This window comes from Xiphophorus maculatus, chromosome 20 (genome assembly GCF_002775205.1).
Source record: "Xiphophorus maculatus strain JP 163 A chromosome 20, X_maculatus-5.0-male, whole genome shotgun sequence".
Taxonomy (NCBI): domain Eukaryota; kingdom Metazoa; phylum Chordata; class Actinopteri; order Cyprinodontiformes; family Poeciliidae; genus Xiphophorus; species Xiphophorus maculatus.
Genome location: NC_036462.1, coordinates 29,928,117 through 29,940,658, shown reverse-complemented (window position 1 = coordinate 29,940,658; position 12,542 = coordinate 29,928,117). Strand labels below are relative to the sequence as shown.

Here is a 12,542-nt window from a genome sequence, read left to right as displayed (position 1 = left end):
TGGGATTACACAATAAAAAAAGTAAACCAGTAAGCTTTGTTTCAAGTAGACAAATGAAGTTTACCCGAGTAAACACACAATTTATTAAGTTGTTGTTAAACAAACAAGAATAAATGATCTTTGTCAAACTTAATTTGATTACATTAACTACATTTTCTTAAGCTGTTACTCCATTCTCTTTTTTCTCAGTTCAAGTCAAAGTGTTGCCACCGCCCGTTTCCAAAATAGGAATGCCGTGTTCAGGGTGGTGCGCAGTTTTTTGTTGCTGTTGTTTTTTTTGTTACTCTTGTAGCAGATTTTTGGGGAGAACAAACTTGTCCTGCTGATTCTTCCACCACACTTTTCAAACTTCTATATGTAAAAAAAAAAAATGTTGAAAACCATAGTTTGAGTTGGGCTATCGTAAAGTTCAAAGAACAGAAGTAAGTCTGCAGCCCACCATGTGGCTCACGTCTCCGCAATCTACTCTGAAGGTGAACCTGATTTCATCACGCAGTCTCTACGCTACTGTGCTCAAAGGTTTTTGACGAACAGCTTTTTGCCTAAGCATCCAATTGGTTCACATTTGGCAAGCTCTGAGAGTGATAATACTCACCTCACAAGAAACTTGATTTCCAGTGGCCCCGATGTCTTGGAGAAGGCATGATCAAGCACTTTACGATCCAGCTGGAGCCAGTTATTCTGGCCACTGAGCAGCAATAAAATAATAGATCACATCTCACGCTATGCTGCTACCTCAGCCTCCTTCCTCCTTCCCGTTTCTGATTAAAGAAAATTCAAACACCCTACAAATGAGATGAAACGGACTCACATGTCGTCTATGAAGCACAAGCCGAAGTATTCCTTCTCCTTCAGGGTGAAGTGAGACGCCACCAGATCCAGCAGCTCCCGAGACAACAGCTTTGGCTGCGGGGGTCCGGGGCAAAATAAAAGGGAAGCAGAAAACAAAGGAAGGAAAACAGATCGGCATGTGTGAGAGAGTTAAACTCCCGGTCAACCAAACCATTTCCCCTGAAAAAGAACCGAAAGTGTGAAGCTGTACCTGAACCAGCAGCTCCAGCTTCCTGCCGTCGAGGAGGTGAATCTGACACACACGACCTTCGGTCATCTATAAAGGAAGTGCAAAAAATTTAAAAATCCACTGAGATTGTTTCTATAAAGTAATCTCTAGTTTCTATTCAAAGGGGAGGCACTTTGACCATAAATGAGATTTGGTTTTAAACCTTTTAAACCTCAAAAATGTGATATTAGTCCTCCGGATCGCGAGTCGATTTCACACATTTTCATCGTCATCCTCTTGCTAGGAGACAAAACGGAAACACAACGCCATCCTGCTCCAGTGATTCACCGGATTTCCATTGTACTGTTGGCAATTAGAAGTTTTAGGTTACACTCTGCTACAATTAGAAGAAACAACCAAGTATTGTCAAGAGGAGCCAGTTGAGGTGGTTTGGGCATCTGGTCAGGATGCCTCCTGGACGCCTCCCTGGTGAGGTGTTCCGGGCACGTCCCACCGGGAGGAGGCCCCGGGGAAGAACCAGGACACGCTGGAGGGTCTATGTCTCCCGGCTGGCCTGGGAACACCTCGGGATTCCCCCAGAGGAGCTGAACAATTGGCTGAGGAGAGGGAAGTCTGGGCCTCCTTTCTGAAGCTGCTACCCCCGCGACCCGACCCCGGATAAAGCGGAAGAATATGGATGGACGGACGGACGGACCGATGGATGAACCAAGTATTCCTTTACTGGGATCCAGGTCGATTCATATACACATTTGGTATCCACATATTTCCATTTTGTGCCTTTCTACCTTACATTTATCCCTGTAAACAAAACGTTATACATCTGTTTACAAAAACACTGCATATCAGTTCCGTGGGCAGTTACAGATTTTTGATGAAATAGGAAGCAAAATAGTCATTAAAATGCTGAAATCTTTTATAAAAATGCAATTAATTGCATAATTCTTTCTGGAGGTTTTGCATTCAAACTCATTTTCTTTTAGATCTGATGCCCATATAGGACAGTCAAACTTAATAAAATATGACAAATTATGACCTCTGATCAAAGTAAAACAGGTCAGACCGACCAGCAGATGTCATTAAATCAAGTCATATGACTACAGTTTTCTATCCATCCATCCATCCATCCATCCATCCATCCATCCATCCATCCATCCATCCATCCATCCATCCATCCATCCATCCATCCATCCATCCATCTATCCATCCATCCACACAGGACCGGATTTAACAGGATGTGGGCCTCGGGACAGGAGCCAGTTACAGTGCCCTATCCACTAAAAAAAAAAATTTTAATAAGGCAAATTATAGTACATTATTAGGTAGTCCTATACATAATCAAGTATGAACTGATGCTTTGTAGGTTTAATAACTTCATGTTGTATCCAAAGAAATCGACAATAGCTTCATAATTGAATGTGGTTCTGTTCTTTCTTAGTGATTCCAGTTTATTTCTTGTGTCTTGTCCTCTTAGTTACTCTAGGTTTAATACTGTATGTTTCTTATGTTTAGTCGTTTGTTAATGTTAGATGTCTTCTGTTGCTCTCCTGTTACTTCCTCTCTTTCTCTCTCTTCTCAATCTGCTTCCTGCTCATCAGCCCAGGTCTTTTGTTTCAGCATTCACCCTCACAGTATTTAAACCCTCCTTCTGCTGACGCTCCTTGCTGGTTCCTCCTGTTTAATCCAGTTCCAGTTATGTTTGTGTTCATCTGGCTGTCTGTAACTTTTGGCTTTCATCATTACTTTCATTAAACCTCCAACATGCCACTCCACGTCTCTGCCTCTCTGCCTATGGGTTTACTTCAACCACCATCAAAGATCTCTGACCTGCTATTTATACATATTTTCTTAGGCAAATTTTATTTCCGTTTGGTACCAGTAGAGCTGTCTGCCGTCTCTGAATGTGTGCGCTGTGTCTGTTAATTCTCTGACGTCAGTGAAAAACACAGTGTTAAGCTAATTGGTTTTTAGTGCTGGAAAGTCATGGTTACTTTGAAATCCAGCTAATTCGACCACAAGGCCAGAGGACGCCCTGTTAATTGTTATTTTTTTAAACTTAATCTTCCCAGAGTGTGTTTTTAAGCGCCATAGCAGAGCTGTCATTTCACTTTTAACAGCAGTACAAGCTGCTTTCCCACTTTGTTGTTGTTTTTACTGCCCTGGACCGCAACGAGAGACGTCTCTGCAAGGAGCGTTCGACAACACTACAGAGGTCATGCCAAGATAGCATGATGCTAACTGTTAGCTCGGACAGCTGCACAGGCTGAGAGCTCCTAGGCTTCAACTCTGTGTTTCACAGGAGGCAAGACAAAGTGTCTCTAATAAAATTAGCAAGAACAAAAAAACTAAATGGAAACTAATAGCATCTACTCTTAGAGGATGTGTAGATGCTCCCTCAAGAGCATCTACTCTTGAAGGACAAACTCATGGCCTTTGTCCCAGTGATTCTCTCTTTTCTTAGGTCTGTTGGTGAAGAAGAATATAAGCCTGACATTTAAGCTACACAATGCCCTTCCTGTTATTTTTCTTTGAAATTGTCCTTTCAGTGGAGGGGAATAACTTCGTACAGTAAATGGTGTAGAGAAACTCAAGTAGACAACGTGTCCCTCCGCTCTCCATCACTTTGATGTAAATAAACCACACAGCGAGTTTCACCTGAGCAACACACCTAAAGCCGCAGGTACAGCCGGACCTCTTGTCTGTGTTCTCTGATCAAAAGGCGGTAACAAACTCAACAGTTTCTGTCAGAGACCTGCTGTGTACCTTTGCTAGTGGAAGTTACAGCTAGAACAGCTCCAACAGGTAATATTTGGAGGCTGATAAGCGTTAACGCACTCGTTGCAAAGGCACAAAGCAGCGAACAGGATCTGTAGCTGGAGGTAAGCGAGAGGAAAAGAATGAAATGTTGACACTGCTGTGGAACCTCGACTGTGAAAGGAGGCTTCGGCCCGTGGCATTTGGAACTTAAACCTAGACATGTCACAGAAGCCTAAATTACCAAAAACTAGGACTGCGGTGTGTATGGAAAGCCACAAGTGCCAAAATTCAATCATTTAAAAAGTCCCGAAATGTATATTTAAGCTTGCGAATGTTTGGATAAACATGAATACAAATTAATAAATATATTTTAATTTTAATTAAACACAAACTAAATGTATTTTTTGTTACTTAAATCTTTACTAATTATAAATATATTTTTTAGTTTTTTGCCTTCTTGTCATGTACTGCAGAACATCATGAATTTATGTGATTTCGCCAGATTGCTGTAGACTCACTCAGCAGGCTTAAACATACTGTAAAAAGGTGATTGTTCTGTAGCTGGGGTTCTGTGCAGATTAACCAATCAGCCATTTGGGTTTTTCCTTTATGAGATGCAGAAGCAGTTTAGATTATTTTATTACATACTTAACCATGGGAGGCAAAAACTAATGTAAAAAAATGACATTGAGATGAATAATCAATATTTTAATTACACTTACAAAGTTAATTAACATACAAATGACTAGTTAATTTACATAATAAACAAATGTAGGCCTAGGAGAGAGCCACGGGGAACCTCACTGATTATTGGTGATGCTTAGGGTCTAAATTGTTTACTGAACATACTGAATACATTCTTACGAACCATTTCCAGTGAGTAAGGCACCAGTCGGTGCTGTTTTGTATGCTATTTTGTCCGTTTCTGTTGTAAAAGTGGCCCATACAACCAACCTTTTTCACGCCCCATTCCGTTGTTTGTCCATAGGACGATGGAACTGTATGGTTAGGATGGAGCTACTGGTGTCACAACACAGTCTATTGATTGGGGAACAATAAAACGTTGATGCTTGCCACAAGAACGAGACATACCAGTGCGTCAGTGATAATTCAACGCTCTCCGGAATATGGCGGACCAATAAATAGCTTACCGACCCAACAAACCCGTGCCGTACTGCTCAGGGAAAATGAGTTTCCAGGGGTCCAAATTAAGCAGACACGTCAAGAGCCAATGATTCCCGACCTCTATATAAAAATATTCTAAGAGATTTCTTAAATTTCCTTTTCTGTCCTAAAACAAACACCTTCATAATATGCAGTTTCAGGTGGTGCTTTTAGCAGGCAGCTTACTGGGAAAGTTCTCAGACTATGTGATGATGGTTTCGTCACACGATTAAGAACAAAACAGAGGGAGCTCTTGACACCCGGGTCAGGTGTTTCAGCATCGATGCGTTTAAAAGTTCCCCTCTTCAGCAATGCAGACAGTGAGATCAAACAACATTTCGTGCTGCTTTTCAAATGACTGCCATATGTGCAAGGCAGAGGGATTCTTGTTAAAAAAAAAAAAAATCTGGTTTTGTGACTCAACCAGAGGAAGCCTGATCCTCATAAGAATAAACACGGCACACAATTATGAGGCTTGACAGAAAAAAAGAAGAAAAAAACAGCAGCTGATTTGAGGAAAGTTAAGCAATAAGAACGTAATTTGTGACAAAACTAAAAAAGATGCTTGTCACAATTTTCTTGTCCTAGGATTTGAATGTTACCTGGTAGCATTTTCCCATCTTGAACCAGGATTCCAAGAGGCGCCTGCATGGGATCAGCCCACGACTGTACCACGTCCTCAATGTCTCGTGCGCCAGGCTCCAGACGAGCTGGCTCCCCGACGCCACCAGGTCTTCCAGTCCACGTATGATGCGCACGGCCATGCCTGCCCCCCGTAGTCTCCTCTCTTGGCCGGACTGCGTCTACCCTCTAGCAACGGGACCTCATGTCTTCAGGAACAAGTCAATCGGCCGATCCACGGACCGCTTTGTTTTGCTTTGAAGCAACAAGCTGCAAGGAGCATCCACACACTGGCCTACTATGTCTCCCTAGCTGATGTAATGTCAGTGTGAGTCGGCGCTCTGGAGAGGCTGGAGCGGAGTAGTGCGCCTTAGGCTCGGTCCTGGGCCCCGGTCCAAAACACTGCCTCAGAGTGCAGGGGAGGGCAGGACAGAACCAAGAGGCCCACTGCCGCAAAATCTCTGTCTGCCCCTCCACGTTTAAAAAAGAAAAAACGAAGAAAACTCAAACACTGACCGCACAGAAACAAACCTCCAGACTTCTACACCCAACACACCCTTGAATTGCAGAGGATGTTTGTACGTTACGTCTCCATAAATGACAACATTTCTCCACCTTTTTTTCCCCCCCATTTTATTTCAGTGTTTAAATGTCATTGTCTGCATAGGGCGTGGGGCCAATTTCCTGAGCAGAGGAGACCAGACGTTCCCACCCGTTGCGTTGTGAGGCAGCACTAAAAATAATTGCTTTTGTCTGAGCCAGCAGATAGAACTGACACGGCAAAAAACCCCAACAAAAAACAACAAAGTGAAACTATGAGGGAAGAAAACACACATACACACACGCACATGCACAGGGGAACGTCTTCCTCTGCAAAGCTGCGGATCACACACCACCTGATTCAGCTAAAACAAGTTACAGGAACGCCAGTGGGATGGAGCGGCTCATCTGGAAACTATATCTGCCGGTTTGTTTACATGACCCTCAGACTCAAAGAGTCTAAACAATGTTTAATGGAACGATGGAATGATGTGTTGGAAATATTCACTCTTCCAGTTCACATGGATGGATGGATGGATGGATGGATGGATGGAGGGATGGATGGATGGATGGATGGATGGATGGATGGATGGACGGATGGATGGATGGATGCTAGGCCTGACTTAAGAGGGGGCATCAAAATGACAGTAACCCCAGGGCCTCAATTTTGTCAAAAGGGCACGGTAAAGATTTTTCTTTTTGTTTTTCAAACATTACACTTTATATTGCATTCACAGGCCCAGATTGTGTGAGTTTTACTGTGAATCACTTTTATGAGTTTAAATAATTTTAATTGTTTGAAAATGATGACGTTGTAGTCAATTTTATTGGGAACAATATGGTGTTATTGGCAAGAAAACATTCTAAACCTGCAAGGCATCAGCTCGTACTTGCTGATGTTTAGGGCTACCTAAGAATTTACTGCAATTTGCATTAGAAAAATATTTTTTCTAAGTGGATAGGGGACCAAAACTGGTTCCAGCCCAGGGGCCCACATCCTAGTAAATCCAGCCCTGAATGGATGGATAGACGGTTCGGAAAGGAAAACAGGAATCGGTAGAATCGGTAACAGTAGGTCAAAGCCTATGGAAGTAAATACAATATGTGCCATCAGAATTTGAATTAAAAATGCCTCTGAAATTTGAATGTTGTATATTTGTACTTACTTTTTCAGTGTTAAAATATATTCAGAATATATTTTTAAGCTAAAATAATTTTCATTGTCATTATTTCTATATAGAAAAAAATTCAGTATCATTATTTGTACATGGTTGCAATTATCATTTGTTTAAAAAAATGCACATGTTTACTTCCATAAAAGCCTGAAACCACAGACTGAAAATTAGCTTCAAAAGTTGATACATCCATACTTAGCCCGTCAAAATAAAGTATTCATCCAAATCCCTAACACATTCAACCAAACAGTTCTATGCTGAGGTTGGAAACTACGTACTCCGCCTAGAATAGATGTAGAGAGGCCACATAAATGTAGACATCTTGGTTTTTTATTGTAAACATAAAAAATATCTTTTCTGTAGCAAAGAGGCCTTATAAACCTTTAAATAAAAAAGTGTTGGCAAGAAGAAACAAAAACATACAGCAACTTTGTAGCTTACCAAAAAACATCAGGCGTGCTGGAAAATTAATTAATTTTGCCAGTGGAGACAGCCTTCGTGAGGCTGAGCTAGTTTACAAAGAGAAAAGAAGGTAAAACTTTCCGTCTCAAGATGTGCAAAGCTCTTAGAGACAGCCGGAAAAAACTTGCATTTGTAGTTGCAGAGCGATTCTACGAGTTATTGACTCAGAGGCCTAAGCGCAAATTTTCACTTCACTCTGCAGATTTTTACTTAACAAAATGCAATTATTTAGTCTTTTTCAACTTACTTTACAATTATGCACAACTTTGCATTGTTGTTCCATTACAAAAAGTCTCAATAATATGAAGTGAAGTTTAACATAACGAGAGAAAAATGCAAAAAAAGCCAAAGGAAGACGAAAAATTTTACAAGTTAATACACTTATATTCTATTACAAACCATCTGAGTATCTTCTGACACCACCCATTGCCTTCGCGTATGATTATACAGGCTGTTTCTCAGCCTCTTGTTGTCTCGAGCCTGGCACAGAAGCAGTCAGCACTATGACTTCACGCTGTAGTCATCCTGACTTTTGTGACTAGTGTCAACACATAAGCCACTCACTTAAAGGGACAATTTTATGTAAAATCCACATTTTTCAGCTTTACATCAAGTTCTAATGTTATTCCCTCATCAAAAAACACACCTCCAGTGCTGCTTTGTTTCTTCCCTGCAAGTTTGACAAATGTTTAATCTCCATGGCAACCATTCAGCTGCGCAAAAAAGCCTGGGTGGAGCTATCTCCGCCTTCGAGGCGCATCTCCTCCCCAGAGCTGCAGTTTCCGAACTTCTGTCCTTCTGCGTCAGAGAACAGCCGTCCCCCGTAACTCCCCGCATCGGCTCCTTCAGACTAGCCAGCAGCAATTAGCAAACACCTGGTGAAACTGCGCATCAGCAGAGCTCATTATGCTAGCTAATTCTCAGTGCAACGCTGGTAAAAATAAATAAATAAATACAAATTTAAAAAAACGTTGTTAAAGGTTTAATAGAAGTCATGTTGTGATGACTTCCTGAAGGAAAAGTTTCAGAAAGAGCAGGAGTTTGTTAAAGAGACAGCAATTTCAAGGTGTTGAATTACAAAGTTGAATTTCTACATATATATATTTGATACATGTAGCATTTTTACAACTGAAGGTAACATAGATACTTGATAGAGATATAAAATGTCACTATTAAAATACATGATACCCTCCCTTTAAAGGTTCATTCATCTACAAATGTCCTTAAACTGTTTTCACAAGTACTTTATGATTTGAAGGATGATGTAGAGTTGTTTAGATTTTGATTCTGTAATTCTGCAGTACCCTCGTTCTGCCAGTAGGTGGGGAAATTGAGTATCAGAACATATTCCCTCTTTGTCCCTTAGGGACAAAGAGGGAATATGTTGAGTGAAAATTGAACAATTGTGTCTAGAGTGTTTCCCCATGTTCCCTGTTTCAACTATTAATAGGGCTTTGCGTCACTTGTGACTCAAACTGAAGGCTTAACTCAGAAAATGACCTCCAGGTTCTGCTCTGTTCTGTCCCAGAGGTTCAGAGTTAATAGGTCTGACTCTGCTGGGAATGCAAGGCGGGAGGAGGACACCAGCGGAAGCAACCGTGTTGCAAATATCATCAGTTTATCAGCCCGGGGCCATTTTTCAACATCGAATGCCAATTACCCTGCATAATTGCTGTCTGATTAATCGTCTAAGTAGGGAGGGGAAAGGCCTCCTGGTGAATGCAAGCAAGATCGAAGAGCTAGAAAAAAAATCCCGTGGAGGGCTGTAGAGGGGTGGGTGAGGGTGTTGGCGGAGACAGCTGTCATCCACACGGGTCTTGCAGCTGACGAGCTATATGCCGCATACTGAGACTGCAGCTGACCCGCTGAATGGAAGACATTCTGCGACTGTATGCCTGACGCAAACACGCCTGCAGAGCAAGTCATAAGCACGGCAACGCACACGCATGCCTGTCGTGCCTCCTGCGGGTGGACACAGCTGTTAGAGATTATGATACCCCCCCTCCTGTCCCCCAAAGGAGGATGATTTGTACTCATACATCTTGGATGAACTGTTAGATTAAGCTCATAAAACATGAATCAAGCCTATCATCGGTTTTTTTCATGGACTTTGCTGAAAATGCTGCGTTGCCTTTGTAGTATCCTGAAAAAGTATGAATTTTCTTTCTGGTATTATTAGTAAGGCTGCCGCTAACGATTATGTTAGTTATCAATTAATCTATTGATTATTTTTCACGATTAACCGATTAATCGGCTAAGAAAATGGGGACATTCTGTAGATATTTCATTTAAGCCTTTTTGTTTTTGCAATACTTGAAATACATAAAAATGCAAATAATTAAATTTCTGTTTCAAATAAGAAAATATACATTTTATTGCCTAACATGCAATAACAAAAACATATTCATATATGCCTTGCGAGAGACTGGCAACCTGTGCAGGGTGACCCCGCCTCTCGCCCAGAACGTTAGCTGGAGAGGCACCAGCACCTCCCGACCCCAATAAGGACAAGGGTGTTAGAAAATGGATGGATGGGACGGATATTCACATATTTTAATTTTAATCTTAAATGCAAAACATACATATTCGTTGCACACTTTTGGATTAATTACTGCTCTGAATGTGCGGTTCTTTCAACCATGTTTATTAGAACAACACAAATCAAGAGGAACTAGTGGATCTGTGTCTTGCCCAAAGCCATAAGAAAGCCTGTTAGCACCAGTTAGCTGTCGAACAAGCAGACAAAAATCTTTCCCCACATCTGCTGTGGAAACGGGAAAGTGTTTTAATCGCAGCCAATTAACGCCGTGTGATTAAGCTCCTTTTGAGGAGGGAATGGAGGCACTGAGGAGCTCATTGTGTGCGCCGCGGAGGTACAGTCAAGCTCGGCTTTGTGTGGCTAGGCAGGGGGTGGGAAAAAGAAATTAAAGGCAGGAAAAGTGGCTGCCACCATCCACCTATTGGCCCGTCCTGGGTGTCTGGGGTTTTTTATCTCCTCTTGTTGGGTTCTCTTGTGGCACACGAAGGCTCTCAGGGGCAGCCTGGAGGCCAGAGGCCGTGACTAACCATGTGTGTGCATAACCCAGATGCTATGAAGAGTAGGAGGCCAAAGAGGGGGAGGATTCTGGGTTGGGGGGGTTACAAAGGCTGCGGTGTCAGCCAACAGCTCTGGACTTGTCTGACGTTACAAACCGCCGGTCCCTAGGTTAGTAGTATCTAATCTAGGGATTAGAAGTGTCGGAACATTTGTAATATCATATCTGAGTCACTGGAAACATGGGTTGTCTGTAAAATTAAGATACTGTAATCCTAAAGACAAGTTCCTAGAGAATCAGACTGGAGACAATCAACTGAAAATGGGCTTGAGTTCTGGACAAAAAACTTTTTTAGAGATGCACAGAGAAGTGGGTCACTTCACAGATGAAGCTAAATTTCACTTTGACTGACCTGTCAGAAATACAAAAATCCAATCTTTTCCCAATGCTATGAGCGCTCTACCTAAGTACTACCAGGCCACGCAGGCAATCAGTGTTGATGTTATTACTGGGGAAAAGACTCACAAGCCCCTTTCAGATCATAATTCTGTGATCTACACATGTGCTTCACACATCGCACTAAAAAGTCTTGACATAGACTGGAGGGGTGGGTTGAAGTCAACCCTCCTATGTCACTTATAACTGTAAAGAGAACTCCTTTTGAATCTTCTCATCACCTAACTTGTGTCAAATGATGCCTTAGACTACGTTCGCACAGCAGGTCTTGATGCTCAATTCCGATTTTTTTTTTTTCTGAAATCACATCTCTTTTGCATGTTCGTAGACATGATTGAATGACGTGACCACAATCAGACTTCTATGTGAGCACTTTATGACCCCAAAGCCACCAGCATCCACAGAAGAAGAACGTAGCTCTCTGTTTACAGAAGTAACAATGTATTTATGGATACATTTTAAAATTAGTCAGAGCTAACTGCGTTGTCACAAGCTCATAGCAGCACAAAGGAAGCCAATAAAAAGAAAGTACAACTAATACCGATGATCTTTTGTGGCGCATTCGCTGTAGAGAAGTCAGTTTGGATGCGTAATCAGAGCCAAGAGAGGTGGGATTGTGATGTGATGCACTTCAGTGACGCAAGCCTCTGTCATCATTTCAAAACTATCATTGTCAGACACTGTTTGCTTCCGTATTTACCATGTCTGACTTCTTCTGGTGTCAAATTATGATGCATGTCAGTAACAAAGTGCTCAGGGGATTCCCCAGGTATCTCTGGCCTTTGATTTCACCGTCTCAAATGTTCTGAAAGCACACAGCCCATGTGTGATCACACCAAAGTCAACTTGTATGACATTCAAGGACATTAGGAGACATTGGGAGGTGCAGTGTTGGGATTTTATGGCGTAATCATGATTGAAAGGAAAAAGTTGTTTTTTTTTTTTTTCAGTTTCCGAAAAGTGTTCAGAAGTAGAAAGAAAAAGAGAAAATGCTGTTCATTCAGGCTAAATTCAATACTTTTTGCAGTTTGAATTGTTTTGCACCTAATGTTTGGCGGGTATGAAAAGAAGCCATCTGTCACAAGACCCTTGGGAGACGTGTCATTGAATTGGTGAAGGGGCATTTTGACCTGGAATCAACATCGTTGGATAGTAGAGAGACTGGATGCACCAAGCTAAAATTGCTCTGTTTTATTATTTGAGCCTTCAGACTTTGTTGGAAATTACAGCGTTACGGCATCTATCTTCTCCTTGAATGCACATAGAGGCTGTTGTTTACAGCCACTAATGTTAACCATGCTAAATAACGCTAAG

General features: G+C 41.7%; 1 protein-coding gene across 8 annotated transcripts in view; it reads right to left on the bottom strand.

Annotated features, from left to right (window-relative positions):
• The window catches only part of LOC102228572 (FERM domain-containing protein 4B-like), a 54,717-nt gene that overhangs the window by 30,766 nt on the left and 11,409 nt on the right, over window positions 1–12,542 (bottom strand). For 4 of the 8 annotated variants that reach the window (XM_023324608.1, XM_023324610.1, XM_023324609.1 and 1 more), the window contains exons 1-4: window positions 5,542–5,868; window positions 1,043–1,108; window positions 812–906; window positions 596–688 (exon numbers count right to left, since the gene is read on the bottom strand). In XM_023324608.1, coding sequence (XP_023180376.1) covers window positions 596–688; window positions 812–906; window positions 1,043–1,108; window positions 5,542–5,703 — 416 coding nt within the window. In that variant the 5' untranslated portion in view covers window positions 5,704–5,868. Of the gene's footprint in view, window positions 1–595; window positions 689–811; window positions 907–1,042; window positions 1,109–5,541; window positions 5,869–12,542 lie in introns of those variants that run through there. The other 4 variants (XM_023324613.1, XM_023324614.1, XM_023324612.1 and 1 more) reach the window with 3 other exon arrangements.